Source organism: Cryptomeria japonica, chromosome 3 (assembly GCF_030272615.1).
Source record: "Cryptomeria japonica chromosome 3, Sugi_1.0, whole genome shotgun sequence".
Lineage (NCBI taxonomy): Eukaryota > Viridiplantae > Streptophyta > Pinopsida > Cupressales > Cupressaceae > Cryptomeria > Cryptomeria japonica.
In genome coordinates, this window is record NC_081407.1 from 183,662,908 (window position 1) to 183,680,784 (window position 17,877).

Genomic DNA, 17,877 nt, shown 5'->3' on the forward strand with positions numbered 1-17,877 from the left:
TCTAGACCAATAGGACAAAGAAAATTTCAATTCCATGCAATGCTTGTATGGACAATACATGATGCCCCAAGGCTAACACATTTTTGTGGTATGTTATAGCATTCAAATTGCGCATGATAATTATAATTATTAAAAATTTCATATTTAATCGAATTATACATTATCTTCTAGGTCTTCAAATAAAGGGAAAATAGGTGTTTGATGAGTATAGGCACTTCCTTATCCAAAATCATAAGTATCGGAATACTGAAAAATATGTTTTCAATGGGAAAAAAGAGACTACATCAAAGCCATGAAGAATGACACCTCACCTATGGAAGTTGGAATATAATAGAATTAATTGTCAAGGTAATGTCATTCCATCTAATGGTTTTTGTTTGGAATTCATATTTTTCTATCATGTTTTATTTACTAATGATGTAATTGATGATCATGAAGGTCATCAAGGCATGGATGACCACCTTCCAAATGGACTAAAAAGTTATCCTAGACAATTTAGTAGGTTGTCCTACTACGAGAAACTACAAATTGTGCATTTGTTTGATACTATGCATATTGGAAAGAATATAACAAAGACATTATGGAAAATATTAGATGGAAGGCATGACAAAAAAAAAATTTCAAAATTTGTAGTTACATTCAGGAATCCAATCATGTAATGAAAAATGTCATTCAATCAAATAAAAATAGAGACTAGATTAATATAAGTGTCCTTCCTTGGTTATTAACGGAGCAACAAAGTAATGCTATAAAATAAGTCATACGAAAAAATTCAATTTCCCATAGGATTTGTTGCGAACATAAACAATCTCATATCAAAGAAAAGTCAATTTGAGCTAGGGATGAAAATAAATGATTGGCATACTTTCATTAAGGTAATTCATGTTCTTGTGAATTTACTATATATTTGTATATTGCGCATGCAATTTTCATTGTATTATGTTAGAAAACAATGAAAAGATCATTTTATAATTGTTGCAGTACGTTCTACCTCTATCTCTCCCAGACCACTTCGACAATAATGTCAAGAAAGTCATATATGATCTTGGAAAATACATGAGGTAAGTAGTGATGTTTGTTCAATTTGTTGTATAGATATTATATTTGCAATTTATTTTACTTGCTATGTAATAAATTGTATATTATTTTTTCTAAAGTCTCGTTTATATAATTTTGCATCTTGAATCTCTTGTAGATGGTTGTCATCTAAAGAAATTCATAAAGAAGATATAAAATATTGGAAGAGAAAAATTCCTCATCTAATGTGTGAAATGCAAAAGTGTCTACCTTCAACTTTTTTCAATTCACAAGAACACTACCTCATACACCAGGTTGAGGAGATTGAATTGTGTGGACCTGTATACACTAGGTCAATATAGATGGTTGAGAGGCACTTGAAATTTTTCAATACTTTGGTTTGACAAAGAGTACATCTTGATGGTTATGTGGTGGAGGGATATATGGTATACTAGACTATGGTGTATATTATTGAACATCTTTCAAAATTTGCAGCAAAGATCTATGTAGATCGTATTTGGGATCCGAACCCTATTAAAAAATTTGAAGGGGAGTACGTAATGGGGAAAGGTAGATTGAGGAAAGTGAGAGGTAATTATAACATGTTATTATAGTTAACTAATTATTAATCTTAAAAATAAATCAGTTGTAAGTTGTATATTTATTTTTTGTACAATTGGTTGAGAGCGGGATGCACTACATTTGTATATTGGAAACAATCTTGATTGGATGATGGTATGGATTGAACGATGTCAACATTCTTGTCACATATTAACATGGGAAGGTGTGTCTTCATTGGTTAAAGAAGCTCATCGTAATGGAGATTCCAATGTTACGCAAAGGGAAATTGATTTAGCATATGGTTTAAGAGATAAATAGTTACGTATAAATTTAATAATCACCCATATGTTTATTAGCTCACGATGCAATAATTTTTACATGCTTGACATATTGCAGGTCAAACACCACAACACTATGTGCTTCAATGGTCATAAATTTCACATCAAAAAGTTGGATGACATGAAGAAAACTTGTGATTTTGGGATAACTACAGTCTTTGAGGTGACCAATATTTCATCTAGAAATGACATACATCCTCAAGCGTCTCAAAGTCGATACTATGGCATTTTGGATGATATACTTGAGTGTGACTTTAATTCCTTCAAATTAGTTATGTTCATCATCAAATGGTATAGGCTACGACTAAATAAAAATGATCTTGATAGAACTGTTATTGAACATGATAATGGATTTACAATTGTTAATAGAAGGTCATTTGAACTAGTTGGGGATGAGTTCTATGTTATTCCAAGCCAATGTGAGCAGGTATTTTAATCAGAGGTTCCACATAAATTAGGTTGGTCATTTGTTGTTAAACATGATCCAAGAGGAAGGCCAATAAAGTATAATGTGATGGAAGAAGAAGATACCAAAGAAGTAGAGGATGATGTAGATGATGATCACGATCAACAATTAGTCAAAGAAGAAGAAGTTGATGATGATGGTGATGGTGATGGTGATGGTGATGGTGATGGTGATGAGTTGGATGAAGAAGAAGATGAGATGGATGAAGAAGAAAATCAATGACATGAATGAAATGTATGAGGTATGTGATTAGTATATTATCTATTTAATATTGATTTTTTGATAGAAATTTATTTGACTTATATGGTTACATAATTAATTCATTATGTGGACTATTTATTAGCTATGTGATGGATGGTGATTTATGATATATATTTGATGGATTACATATTTAGAATGATACATATGTGATGTTTATGATGCTTATGATACATATGTGTTTATTGTTTATCAAATTACAAATATAATGCTTAGGATGCTCAATTATTGGTACTGATTCTATGTATATATTTTGTGTGATGTTACCACCCTTGGTGGAAATAGGTAATTGACTATAGACATCATCAACCCTTTACTTGAGGATCCTGCATAGTCTATGTATAGTAAAGGTAAGGAATAAAAAAATATACAATGATTATGATGAATGCATATTGTTCATGTTGTGTACTGTGTAAATTTTAATATACATATCATGTAATTTTTAGCTAGCATAATCTAATTGAATTACACATGCAGGAAACTTAACCCCTTTGACGAGGATCCTGCATAGTCTCATGGATCAACAAGTATAAGTCAATACACCCTATTGAAATTGTTTATTTTTTTAAAATTACGAGGAAAACAAAATTCCTTAGTTTTTTAAACTTCAACATTAGCAGCAAATCTAATACAGTTATGAACACTTGAGGCCTCAGTTGGACTTATTCAAATTTTAAACTCAACATCAACTTTAGGGCTGACTTCTTCATCAACATTACCCTCATCTGCAAAATATCTCTCTCATTACCAACTAACTCTCTCATTTGATGGAGTGCAGGTATCACCAAATAGGTATTTGTCAGATGTGTCTTCCTCAAGTGAGGGAAATGCAGGAATAGAAGACGAAAGTAAGACATGTAGTAGATCTGAAATAGGAAGATCAACTAGAGGTCAAAATATTAGAAGAAAATTCAATAAATACATGGAATATTTCTTTGCTCAAGGGGGGTCATATTCTTATGATGATGAGACCAAAGGTGACATCGAGGTTCCCTTGAGGTACAAAAATCTACAAAAAAAATGGGTACCCAAGGAACTTCCTCTAATAAACACTGATTTTTGTGTTAACGAGAGGATATATCGCATAGCACCGTCATCATTACATGGTTTGTGCCTATTTTCCATGGATGGCATAAAGGTCTATTACAACAAAGTTTCTGAATTAATGGAGTTTGTTAGACCTTGTTACAATTATAAAAATTGGATGCAAATTGTTCGATATAAAAAAAGTGTGCATAGGTATGTGCTGTTAGCAAATTATATACAACAAAAAGATAATGATCAAAGTAAACAAGTGGCTGTATACATAGATGAAAGGCCAAAAGAAACATGGAATATTGCAAGTTTTATAAATAGTACATGACCTGGGTCAACTAATAAGCAACCCAATTGCATATTTGAGGCACATGAGGGAAATCGTGTATCCATATGTGCGATAAAATCAATAAGTGCAGGGGAAGAGCTGCTACTCGATTACAATTTAAATCATATAGATACAAACAAAGTTACTATCATGGGGGTGGTATGTACTATATACCATTTAAACCAACCTCCAATTAATGACTCCAATATACCATTTTATTATTAAGCTTTTTTGCTAAGTCTATAGGTTTCATTTTGCTAACATTTTTATATGTTTTCTTTGTCACAGAGCGACATGGATCTGCCACATAGTACATATAGGGATGTAGGTCCCGACACTTCTACCAAGCATGTAAACCTCATTGTAATTGTACAAATTAGATAGAAGCAAAATGTTACATTATTATATTCTTTTCTTGAGTGGTTTGGAGTAATTTTGATAGTGTTATAATATTCTTGTCATAGATGGATGTTCGGGGTAAGGGAAAGGGACCTGCAGTGCCTCAGCTCCCCTATAGGGATGTGGAATCAATGATATTATGCGATGATGACATCACATTTATCATAAACCCTATAGAAATGATAAAAAATTCTGTTAGAAAAATTAATAGAGAGATTCTTGCTTTGGCATCCATGAGCCCTCAAACTGATGAAATAAAAGAGAGGGTGCAATAATTGATATGGACAACACAAAACTTGCAAGTAAGCAGTAATGGAAGCTTTAATTATAACAAAAGTTCAATAATGGTTTATATTTTATTCTCTTTTATATCATTAATTAAAATATGTACATGTTGTTTTTATAGGATTTTATGCATCCTCATCAACCTAGTGGCCATGATCAAGGTATTGTAGGTAGTTCAGGTGATGACCATGTTCTATACATTAAAACTACTCCTTATTTGGACTTGTGAACTTGCTTTTTTAGTGATAGAGTTATTGATCATATATTTATTATGTAGTTCATACAGAGGGATCTAGATGATTCTCTTAATTAATGATCATTCATACCTTAGGGAAACAAACCCCCTTACACATCCCTTCACTTATTCTCAAAACATCCCCAACACATCCTTTTTCTAGATCCTTGACTTGGATCAACCTCTCACTTCATCACTTATAATTTTTGAGAGCTTCATACTGTGATTTTTTCTTCAATGTCAACTCACCTCTCACTATATGATACTATCTCCTTTTAAATCTCATCACATTCTACTTGAGCTCACATTCTACTTGACCTAAATTTCCAACAAGACAAGTTACATGTTCAAGCAACTCCATGTTAGCCATAACATTGTGAAAATACCAAGTATTTCAACCATCATTCCTTAACATATACTTACCCCTGTCCTCCAATAATGTTCTTTCATTATCCCCATCTCATTCATCTCTGGTCCAACTACCCAAGAACTCATAATTTGCACTTACTCATAGAATCCTTACAAATTCCAAAATTGCAAAATAAGGAATCCAAACTACCATTCATTGTGACTGTCATGATCAAACAAGTGGATTGAGAATTTCTTGGCTTATCAATATCCATCATACTAGGGAAGGTTATTTAGAGTTGTTCCAACCTTATTTACTGAACATAGTCCTATTTCAACCCATTGGATATCACTCAACAAAAAAATATGATTTGTTGTCCCAAAATAGGGAAAGCTCTATCTCAGTATGCTAGGGAATTAGTTTTCTTGATATTTGTACAACCTTTCAACATAAGAACAATTCAATATGAAAGATACTTGATTTGACAATAGGAATCCATAATTTGAGAATTTTTCAATGACTACATCAATGGATATTAACAAACCCTTGTGACTGACCTAAAACCAAGGGTTTGGATAGTTTAGAGAAAAACAATTCAAACTCTCCTCATTCTTCATGACCATTGCTCTAACTTGGCATAAAAAAAATTCAATTCATTACACTTCACCCTCCAATCCTTTATTAGACATTTTTAATCTATTTGTTTGATGAGAAGAAACTTGAAACAGTGCATGAAACGTGACTATAATGGAAATTTGCAATTAACAAGTTCCAAAACTCAAAATTTTAATCATTTTATCAAACTATAATACATTATAGTGTTCTTCAAGGTATCTCCTTCCTTATTCCTTTACACTGCCCTCTTGTCACAAATTTACCTACCTTTGTCCTCCTTCATATTGTTTTATCATGAAGATTAGCATCAAACACTTAATAAAGGTTCATCTTTCTTTACAATTCTTAATAAAGGTTCATCCTTGTTTACAATTCTTGGAGTTTTCATATATTTAATGTATTACTTTTTCAGGTGTTGTCAATGTTCCTATGCAAACACTGCCTCATCCGAGGTTAGCCCCACCTGTATTGCCAACTGTAATGTCGACAATATGCAGCATGCAGACATCATCCATTGCATGTCATGTTGACCCACCCACTATTGGTAGATCCCTCTTTTTCTCTCTCTTTCATTATGTGTTTATTTCCCTTGAAGCATTCTTTCTTGGGTGCATTTCATAGTGGATTCATTTTCTGCAACAAGAGATGCACATGAGGATGAACTAGAGGCAACTACTATTGATAACATACCATCATTCCCTGGATCTTCCCATATTGCTTGTATGGGAACGTTGCAGGCCACATTGGTGGTGAGCGATGAAGAATTGCTTCCCTTAAAGATACAGAATGTTCCAAGTACTTTAAAGTTATTATTATAAGTAGTTTAATTATAATTTACTTATTGATCACTCATTTTGGACTAGTGATCCCATGATTTTTTTTGCAGGAAATGATATTTCTAATAAAAATCTTAATGACATTGCATTGCAGATATTTGGGCCTACCATATGTAAAAGGTGTAACATCATATGTGACCTAACCCTAATACACTATTTTGATTTCATATCATTGCTAGAATAGTTTTCCTTTGATCCTTTTCTTGAACTATATCAAAGGTAGCTTCAGTTTATTTCTGAATCTAACAAGTTTATTTTTGCTTTAAAGGTGGAATGTCCAAGAAAAAAAGTTAAAAGATGAACTAACAAACTATATGGTTGTGTGTGTCGAAAATGACACATTCGACAAAACCAAGGTCCTTGAAAAAGCTAGCACATATCTAAAGTATGTGAGGGACCAATACAGGCCACATTTAGAGAAGAACATAAAGTACGAGCATCCCCCATGATTTCAGAGAGGGAGTTGAAGGACCTGATTTTGGATGTGAAGGAGATAATTGAAAGGAAAAAATGAAATACACCACTAGACACCAAAAGAAGGTATGTGATACTATTAATAATGTAATTATGTACTAATTACTATTTATATTTATATAATCTAACATATTAAAAAAATTTCATAGACTGAGTGACACGTCGAAGGAAACTAAGGCAAGACAAGAAAAGCACGTGCAACAGAAACTCGATTCTGGTGGTTATATGAAACTTGTCACACGAATTATAAGAATCAGTAAATGAAATATTGAATCAAAATATTTATAAATTGCAAACAATTTTTTATTTATCAAACAACAAGTAAAATTCACGATACTAAGCAAAAATGAAGGGCTCTGAATTCAATAGAGTGCCCATAGAAGATTACAAGAGAATTTCCTAACAGCAAGGCTATACAGTTGTGGTTGAACGACTATGAGAGTTGAGTGGGAAACCATGAGATTATGATGCATCTGTCACAAAGGTATAAGCTAAATGAAAATAATTTCAAATTCAATACTTTACCAATAATCTATTTGATGTTAAGTTCCAATATTGAGTGACTATATTCTTTTTAAATAAGCAAGCAATGATAACAATGCAGATGACATTGGAATGTTGCCTGTTAATCATGGAACACAACCTAGACATGAAGGTCTAGATGTGCATTCTAGTACAAGAGGTATTCAATTGCTATTTAATTTCTTTTATGTATTTTTAATACAATTAAACATCTTAATTAAATTATAATTAGTGTAGTAATTAATGTAACCTTTTTTTTTAATATTTTAGAGCATGTAGTTGGTAGTGACCAAGTGGAGCATGATTCGGGTAGACAACATCAGGAATGTGATGTTCCCAATCAAGTAAAGAGGACCACTTTTATTCATTTAAAGAAATTTAATTACAATTGGCATATTGATTATTGTAACCTTTCATATTTCAACTCTAGAGGCTCTAGAGGGTGTTTAGCATGTTGAGGTTGAGGCTAGACAAAATAATATGGAAGATGATGTCGCCCCATTAGGTAAAGAGTGCCATGATTATATTCTTTAAATTAATGAAATAGTTGTAACAATAATAAAAGATGTTTTGAATTTAACCCATTTCTTTGTTATTGCAGACAACCCCCCTTTGGTTCAGTGTCCTCATCCTCTGTATAGGACTAGGTATACATCGAGATCATGAGCAGAGGGTAGAATAACTGAAGATGGGGGAAATGATGAAGAAAATGATGCTCCACTTAGTTTTTACATAACTTCAAATAAATATATAAAAAAATGATTGTAATCTACCTTATTTGATAATGATTTATTTTTATGTGTTAATGAATGTAATTATGTGCTAATGAATGATATGTGTTAATGAATGTTGTGTGTTAATGAATGTTAATGAATGTTATGTGTTAATGGACGTTGTGTGATAATGAACGAATGCTATATTTTAATAATGGATGAAAGAATGAATGAATGCTAGATGTTAATGGGGAATTTAGAGTGATGTTAGCAGGGGGGAAGGGCTTGATGAGCTTTTACATTCACGTGGTTGGCCCTATTAATTAGATAATATTAAACTATTCTCGAAACAAAGTGAAGCTCAATAAGATAACACACTTTTGCATATTTCATTATGTTGCACAGCTAATCTTATTGAATATTGTATATTGAATCTTAATTGCAGGGTCCAACAAAGTCAACACGAACAACGACACCACAATTTGGTGGGTATAATGAACTCCCATATTGTCTTGTATGTACACTAGCACTATAAGCTACTTCTAGTCTTGATATGCATCGCGCAACTGCAAAATTTGTGACATTTTATTTAGAATTTTTTTATTTTCCTTATCATTTTAAGTCTAACCACTTTTATATGGAATTTATTATTCTAGTTTTTTACTATCTCCCAGAGATTATTGTTACAAGGACTTGCATTGCATCCATTTTTTCAATTAGGTATTATAGAAGGTAGGTTGTATTTGTAAAGGTCTCTTTAAGTTCATCCAAATTTTATAACTGTTACCTCACATCTCATTATTGCTGCAATAGGGATTATGGCCAACATAGGCTATGATTGCAACCTCTTTATGCCATAAAGTCTCTTTTTTCTTAAAATGGTAGCGGACTGTCAGGTACATTCCCTCTTTTGCACTCCAAATTGTTGCGGTCAATGCACATGACCAAATTTCCTATGACATATAGAGGATAGTATTAACTTTTAAGTAATTAGAGGCTTCTAAGGTGTATTTGGCTAGTATTTATTTTTGTGGGATATGATGGTTGTGTTTTAAGTCAACTTAAGATGATCTCAATGAGTAATCATTTCACTAATATTATTTTTTCATTTTTCTTCACGAATGTTGGCAATTTTTACAAGTTAAAAGACCCATTGAGCACATTGGCACCTTTCAACATTTGTTAACAGGGAGAGGAACAACTCTTTCTAATGCTAAAGAGGATACAATGAAATGCATAATGACCTAATTGTAGGTCTCAACCTCCAAGAGACATAATTAATATGCTCGAGTCATCTATGTGCATGTTAGACAACCTCAATCTATTAAAAGCCTGAATTAACATATAATTAGATGAGTGCACATCAAAAAGTTGCCACCTCCTAGAGGTAGGAATAAAATGCATCAAAGTAGCCTTGTAAATTCATTACTTTGTTAATATAATACTTGATCTCTCTAACAAAAAGTCGTTATGCATAGTGATTATGATAGCCAATAGTTCTCATTTGATGATCATCTAGGTCAACTTTTGATCTAAAAGAAACTTATCACAAAAGGAGTTGTGAACTATCCTCATTAATAGTCAAACCTCACTATAGCTGAGATATCAAAGCTTTCAATCATAGGAAATATATAGAAACAATAATATAGATGTCAACTTGAAGAGAATGGGTAGTGACAATAGAAGTCATACGAAGTTAGAGACCAATAGTTTCTAGTCAAAACAAAAGCTCTAGATCCATAGACGATACAAAGATCGCTCAAATAACTCTCCATGAGTGTAGATAGTTAGAAAATCACAGTGACGAAGGTTTTTTAGTGGTGATATAATCAAAACAATATGAGAAAACACTTAAATAAGAGATAATTTTTAAAAGATAACAAGGATGCCATCATACTCATTGTATGTGACAATAAGGACATTTACTATTGCAAAAAAAGTTGTACGTAAGAATTTTTGTATTAAATAAATATAAATACTATCCTATGCTTATTACAAAAGCCATACACCTGAGCCAATATTCATAGTGATAAAGGATCCTTTCAACATTAGCAACATAGATGATATAGACTATCACACTTTCAAATAGTAGTAGGCATGCATTCAAGGTAGCTCAAATAGAGGAGATTTGATAGAGCACAAGCCATGATAGAAACCTAGAGATAAATCCCTATATTCGGCATAGTTAAGAAGGATAGTTTCCTAACAAGTTCTAATGATTTGCTTGAATTGATCAAAATATTGCTGCATTATTAGCCCATAGGCTACGTTTTGTGTGGGGTTTTGACCTAAAACCTATTTCACTCCATAAAACAATTAATAGGTTGACGTGAAACTATTGGCTTTCAGTAGTCATTAAATGATTTTTTGTATTATTATTATTTTTGAAAATTAAATAATCATCAAAATTTCGACGCCCCCTATATTTGCATCGACGACTATACCATTGGGCATACATCATCCTCGTTAGTACATAGTTCCTGGTTGTCATCGGACGACATTGACATTCCGATGGAAATCAACAAAAACATTTGATGAGGATGTTGTATGCTCGACGATAGTCTCTCAGCGGATGAGCAGTCAAGATAGCACATGCTCATGAATTCCATCAGTAGGACTTACACTAGCGGTGAAGGGAGCATTTGGTCTTGCCGATAGCCAATGAGGCTATCAGTAAGACATACATCGATGGAGACCTGATGGTTTCCGTCGAAATTTTGACGTTGGAGAGCACCATTAGAGTATCCGACAACAATTTTTTGATGGCTGCATTTTTCGGTAGTTTGATGAAAAATATTCAAAATTTTGATGAGTGGCCATCAGAATTGAGCCTCAAATGTACTAGTGTACACATATCTATTTCATAACTCATCACAATTTTTTATAGACATCAACTTAGATGGTTACAACCTTGGAATAATTTCCTAGGTTCAATGAATCTAGACAAACTAACATTTCACGCCAAACTTATATCGTCCACCGACATAACAAACCAAAAATGAAACAAAACCTGTGTCAATTTACCGATTTAAGTGAATTTGTTACTACTGGTTGAGTGTTCATCATAATGCCTTCTTTTTACATCAAATCTTGCTTGTCCAGTTTAATCTACCAATGTGGTCATGAACATAGCTCTAAATGCCTGTCTCCATCATTGCTTTAAAACCACATCATCCAACTCTTTATGAATCGTCTGTACCAGTTGCATGAATGAAACTTTGTTCTTGTTTACCAGTTGAGGACATATTTGTCGGTTCATTGGTAAATTGTCTTCTGTACCGGTTATACCATACCAGTTGGCTTCCAAGACTTAGATGACTACCAAAAACTTGTTGCCATCAATGACAACCCAAGACTTAGTCATCAAACATGAATCTCAATCTCTTCATCACATTCACCAATCAATCATTTACCAGTTGCAATTCACCAACAGTTTTTGCCGGTTCAGTCAAATGGCAACAGTTGCATCTGGTTGGGTGCCCTTATTTTTTGGTAGGTAGCACTGGGGTTTTGGGTTCTCACCCCATGTGAGTCCCATGAATTTTTTTTCTTTTTCTTCTATGTAGCGATTATGTAATGGTTCAGGCCTCTCCCAATTGTAATTAATTAGAACAATTTCACACTAGGCTTGAAATATTATTATGGATGTACCTAATTTATGCATAATTGTGCCTATTTTCAATATTGTTTTCATAATATTAGTTTATTCAACTATTCTTGAGTGAATAATTTAATTAGGAGTAGGGTAACTAATGCCCATGTTGAGGGAAAAAAATGTGAAAGTGGGCCTTGCAAGTAGTGGGAATCAACCTTGCTTTTCTAGCCTTCCATAAAAAAATATTTTGAAGAGATGTATGTTGCACATAAATGTACAACTCCCTTTCGCATTTCAAAGTTCTAAACTCTCTAGTGTGTTTAAATAAGCATCCTAATACTCTAGCAATCAAACAAAGTGTATTAAGGGAGTATTTAAGTCAACTACAACAATCTTGATCAATTATATTGTGTCTTTCTATTGAAATCATACACTAATATGTTATGAGACTTCATGAGCATCACATAAACTCTTGTGTGGGACTCCATAAGAGGGTCTTATATTAGAGGTAATATTTTGTCAATTAAATATTTCATTAGTTCTTTAGCCTTTGCATTGTGAAGGCATACCCTAAATGCCATCATTAGCTATTGTCGAAGTGGAAACACTATCTTGGGGTTTGACCTAGGCAAGTGCCTAAATATATTTTTTTTTTTTCATTTATGCAATTGTACATCTGGTATAAAAAAGTTACTGAAGTATGGAGAAGATAGTAATAGATCGTAACAAAATTTTAAAAGATGAAAAGCCTCAAAGTATTATTTTCAATACCACTGTCTTGCCTCGTTTAGCCTTTTGTTGGGAGATAGATGTATAGAACCTCCTAATCATATTTTTTAGCATCTTTTGAAGTATCAAACACCTTTAGACTAGGTCAACCAGCACCCTTGTTCTACATAGTCACTTGTAAATTTAAGATCTATGTTCATTTTTATGTCTTTATTCTAGATCTACCTTACTATTTACGATTTCAATTCTAAATCCCTTTTTTACTATCAAATATAATCATTTTGTCATCATTAACCTAGTTCATCTACACACATTACTATCTCATTTCTCATCATCACAACAAAAAGGGGATATGAACTATCAATGCCTAGCTTTCCTATGACTATATTAGTTAGGCCTATTCTTGTTCCAAAATATTATGATAAGGCATTGAGGTCTTTATATTGCATTGATTAGCCTAGAGATCCTTTTTCCATCATTTCATTATTGTATGCAATCTTCTTCACAAATCTACAAAACCCACAATTCCATTTGCTCTCATTGTAGCTAAAAAACCATCAACACAAAATCAAAAAACAAAATAAAAACAAAAAGGCATTACTTCTTAAAAAATCATTGTCTTTGATACCAAATATTAAAAGTTAAGATGAAACTACTAAAATATTAAATTCAATAATATATATGTAAATCTAAAAGGTAGATTTCTTTGATTATTATTAGAGATACTTATGTGATTAGCACATCCAATATATTTGTATGAATAAAAAACTGCAAGAAGTGAAACATACATGGAGAAACTCTTATGACAAGAAACTTTATATCAAAGAGATCCAATGCTTGCATTAACCATTCAAAGAAATTTACAAAAGTTTATCGTTGAATAGATAAACACTACTTTTGAGTACCTATCAACGTGACTGTGGGAGATGGTTGTTTATAAGAATGGTGGATTGTGAACTTGATATCTGAGCATGAACTCCAAGTGCTCCGTTCAGTAATCGTTGTCCTCATCTAGCTGTAGTTCTTGCCATGCCCAAGGTGACTGCAGCTGAAAATTCGTGCATAATTCTGCCATGTTGGAGCTAGGGGAATCCAAAAGCAGATCTGTCAAGTCCTGTATGTCATGGTTATGAACAGCAACATTACCGTGGATTAACTCATCAGAGTTAGAGGAGTCGTTATGGATGGGCTTCTTTCCTTCTGTTTGGCCCCTCACAACAGCCTTTGAGGAAGGATTACAGGATCCGGCAGCTGAATCGTCTTCTTTGTTAATATTTTCCTGATCCAAGTTGAAAGCAGAGGAAAAGGGTGAAAGTGGACTTAAGGTTAAGTGGGTACTTGTATCGGTCCGTCCTACGTATCCATGAGGATTCTCAATATTGTTATTGTTAATAACAGACTCCTTCCTGAAGGCTTTGCCTGCATCTGAGTTCCAAAGCTTCAAGAAAAAATCAGTGGGTGCCTTGGAATTGGCGTCTGCATTATGGTTTCCTATCAACTTATTCTTCGATGAGAGGATTGAATCTCTGGACAATCTAGCTTCCGCTTCAAGCCTTGCAATCTCCCACTGTGACGAATGCCTAAGGAGGGCTGTGGATTGAGATCCCTGTAACCCATTTGCGCTGGGTATTTCAGATATGGGTACATGGGTGGAAGGATCGAGTCCCATTCTCAACAGCTTTTTCTTCAAATGGGTATTCCAGAAATTCTTGATCTCATTATCAGTTCTTCGTGGCAGTTGGGAAGCTATCGTAGACCACCTGCAAAATGTGACCATATTAAAGTTAGGATACCTATATTGTTACACCAATAAGCAAATCTAATAATACCCTAAAAGAAAGTATTTACACTTTCGAATGTAGTACCACGTCAATAGTCAAATTTGCAGTAAACTTTTAGTATAGTCATTAGTCCCACCGAAAAGGACGAATAACAATTAGTTGGTCAGTATACATCATATGAGGAAGCTAAATCCATGGTTTATCAGTGTTTTTAACTACCTGTTGCCTAGAATTGCATGCAGCTGAAGGATTGTTCTTTCTTCTTCTGGTTGAAATGGGCCTCGCTTAACATCAGGTCTCAGGTAATTAGTCCAACGCAGGCGGCAACTCTTTCCACACCGAAGAAGCCCTGTGCATAAATTCACAACATAGATACTTAGGTTCACATGAAACATAGTAGAATTTACCTAGGACAATCAAATCGTTAATTGAGACGGTCGTGGGAATTTAATGTGACAAATACTTCACACCTGCATATATACCTAAGTTCACATGAAATATTTTTAAATTTTAAATCAATTGAGACAATGGTCGAAATTTAATATAGCAAACACCTAGACACCTGTCAAACCATTCGGTGTTTAATTAATGGTTCAAATTTTCTTTCCTGAAGTAAGTTTACACAGTCTAGTCTCATTTCTTACGTACATAGAAACTTTCTGACAGAAAAGCAGCCAAATGTCTGTGTACTACACTTCTAAACAAAATGCCTCTCCTCAAACATGTAAGAGGATATACACACAAGCTCAAATGAAACACATGCTTTCAAGGTAGATATTCATTTAAGATCCCTTCTGAACTTGTTCCGTCTTTGTTTTCGATTATACAAGAGTGATTAATCATAAAAAAGGAAGGACAGAACAAAAGGAAGGACATAGAACAAGGAAAATTCTTAATAATATCAACTAAATACTTATTTTCTAGCTACTAAACATCCAAACACAGTCAAATAAACTAGATGAACAAAATTAATTATAATTTACCATTTGGCTTTTATGATCCTAATACAGTGTACTCAGTTGAGAATAAACTCTGAAAACCCAATGTTGCAACACCCCAAGTTTAGATTAAATTCACAACATAAATAGTCTCTCCATATACCTTCAACATAATTACAATCGTTCTATATGCTCCTAATATATACACATAAGTTCAAATGCAATGTATTTTATCATATTTTGTACTCCATTCAATCAACGGTGCCACTAATTAAGTAGCACAGATCCGAATTCAACCTGCCAGCTTGACAATCAACAAGTCGCGGTGGAGAAGAAATTGTGAGGTTTCCTCAGGGGGCAACTAGGAAACTAATTGGGAGAATCCATTGATTTTGAACAGATTGCCTGACTGAGACATTAAAAATTATCCTATTCTACATTAATCTAATATTAGATTCATTACATTATACAGCAATTCTTACAGTAAAAATGATTATAGATTTGAATATGATACAAACAAATCCTTATTTATAGAGCTCATATATAACTCTAGAGTATCTAATATGATAATCAAAATCTATGTCTATACTTTATTGCCCAAATGAATATCCATCTCAATATTCTTCCAAGGCAAATGATATAAGGGGCGGGAATTCTAGCTATAGATGCGGTCGACAGCTTCCCACCCACCCGAATCATAGTTCCTATGCAGGGGCACAACATTATGAGTTTGACCATCCGCTTCGTCAGTCTCCGGGTCCTGGGTTCAGGAATTCCCGGGCGCCCTAGGTTAGCCCTCGGGCCCCTCTAATTTCCCCCCACCCGGAGATAGATCAGTCGAGTCACGGCAAGTGCTTGTAAGTCGAGTGTCTAAAGCTCGTCCCTCGGCCCAGCCAATAACAAAAACTTTTCCCTCGTCCCTCGTCCCTCGTCCCTTTGTCCCTTCCAGCCAGTCAAGAGAAAGAAAATCCCCTTGCCCGGGTGGGCCTTCGTCCCTTCCAGCCAATAAAAAGAACTTGCCCGCCCCTTGTCCTTCCTATTAGCCAAGAATAAAGAAAGACCACTTGTCCCTCGTCTGGTGGGTGGGGGCCCTTCCTTCGGCCAGCAAAGAAAGATTGTCCCTCGTCCTTGTCCTGTCTGAGACAATTCTAATTATTCTATTTATATGTAATTCATTGTTGTCCTATTCGGCCTGCCCTGATGGCTGAAGGGAAGGGACCCGGGGCCCTTACCTTCAGACGAAGGGCAGGAGGAGTGAATTGATTTCCTGACTAGACTTACTCTGAGCAGAACCTTGGCTATGAACTGAAATGGATCACTAGCTTTCAGTGCTAAGTGAATTAAACTTTCGTCCGATTCATCCATTTGTTTAATCTTATGTATATACCAGCTATAAGCTTTATTTAACGAGGAGAATTTATTATACTTAAAGGCTGCAGCACATGCTAATTGAATTCTGAGAGACATCTCATCACGCTTGGTTAGTTCTGGTGCTTGGGCATCTGAGGAGAATATATATACGAGATGCATGTAATTCCTAGACAAGTCCATGTTTACAGACCTCTGATGAAATTGTGAAGATCCTTACATGATAAACAAAATCTGTGCATACAATTCGTTACCCAATAAGTATTTATCAGATGCATATGATTTTGTTGGCTTTTACTCGAAATGAAATCAAAGCAATATAATATATTGTATTACATACAGACCAGCCTGTCTGGGAAGATCACGCCAGCATCCCTGCCCATTTTTCTGAATATATTCAACAAGAATCTTATCTTCTTCGGCTGTCCAGGGTCCCTTTTTTACGCCCATTTTATCACAGCAAGGAGCTCTACCCATTATTGTACTGTTTGATTCTTGAAGGCCTGAATAAGGCAGGGGTTACAACAAAGAAGATTGGTACTTCCACATATATTAACCACCAAAGCTTGACGTGAGGTTTTCAACTTCAACACGGTGAAGTGGGCGAGCAATATTGTTATCTAGTACTAGTCCTTTTCATTGTGCAAACGACGTGGATACACAGTGTCCATTTATCATTCAAAAGATTGAATGCAAAATCAGTAAATAGATCTCATCTTAGAATGTAGATGTGATCATTTCTAGACGTATTTGTATTCTTCCTTATAATGATCGAAGGCCATCTTTTTCTGGTTACTACTTATATTAAATAGCATACCGAAGTTTTAAGTTTTTAGATGGTTCATTTAAATTCGTACTAATGAGTAATATTTATATTAAATAGCATACCTGAAGTTTTAACGTTTTAGCTGGTTCATTTAAATTCGTACTAATGAGTAAGTTTTAATTGGAGTCAAATTACAGATGAGTTCCTAAATAAATCAATGTTTAGAGTGTGTTATTTAAATTTGTTAGTGGTAGATAAGAATAAAAAAA

General features: G+C 34.0%; 1 protein-coding gene across 1 annotated transcript; it reads right to left on the reverse strand.

Annotated features, from left to right (window-relative positions):
• Positions 1-13,608: 13,608 nt before the first annotated feature.
• Positions 13,609-17,341, reverse strand: LOC131037352 (transcription factor MYB17-like). The gene is made up of 3 exons (XM_059217868.1): positions 17,187-17,341; positions 14,756-14,885; positions 13,609-14,515 (listed from the first exon to the last, which is right to left on the reverse strand). Exons 1-3 carry the CDS (start codon positions 17,317-17,319, stop codon positions 13,747-13,749), a joined length of 1,032 nt encoding a protein of 343 aa, XP_059073851.1. The 5' UTR covers positions 17,320-17,341; the 3' UTR covers positions 13,609-13,746.
• Positions 17,342-17,877: the final 536 nt, after the last annotated feature.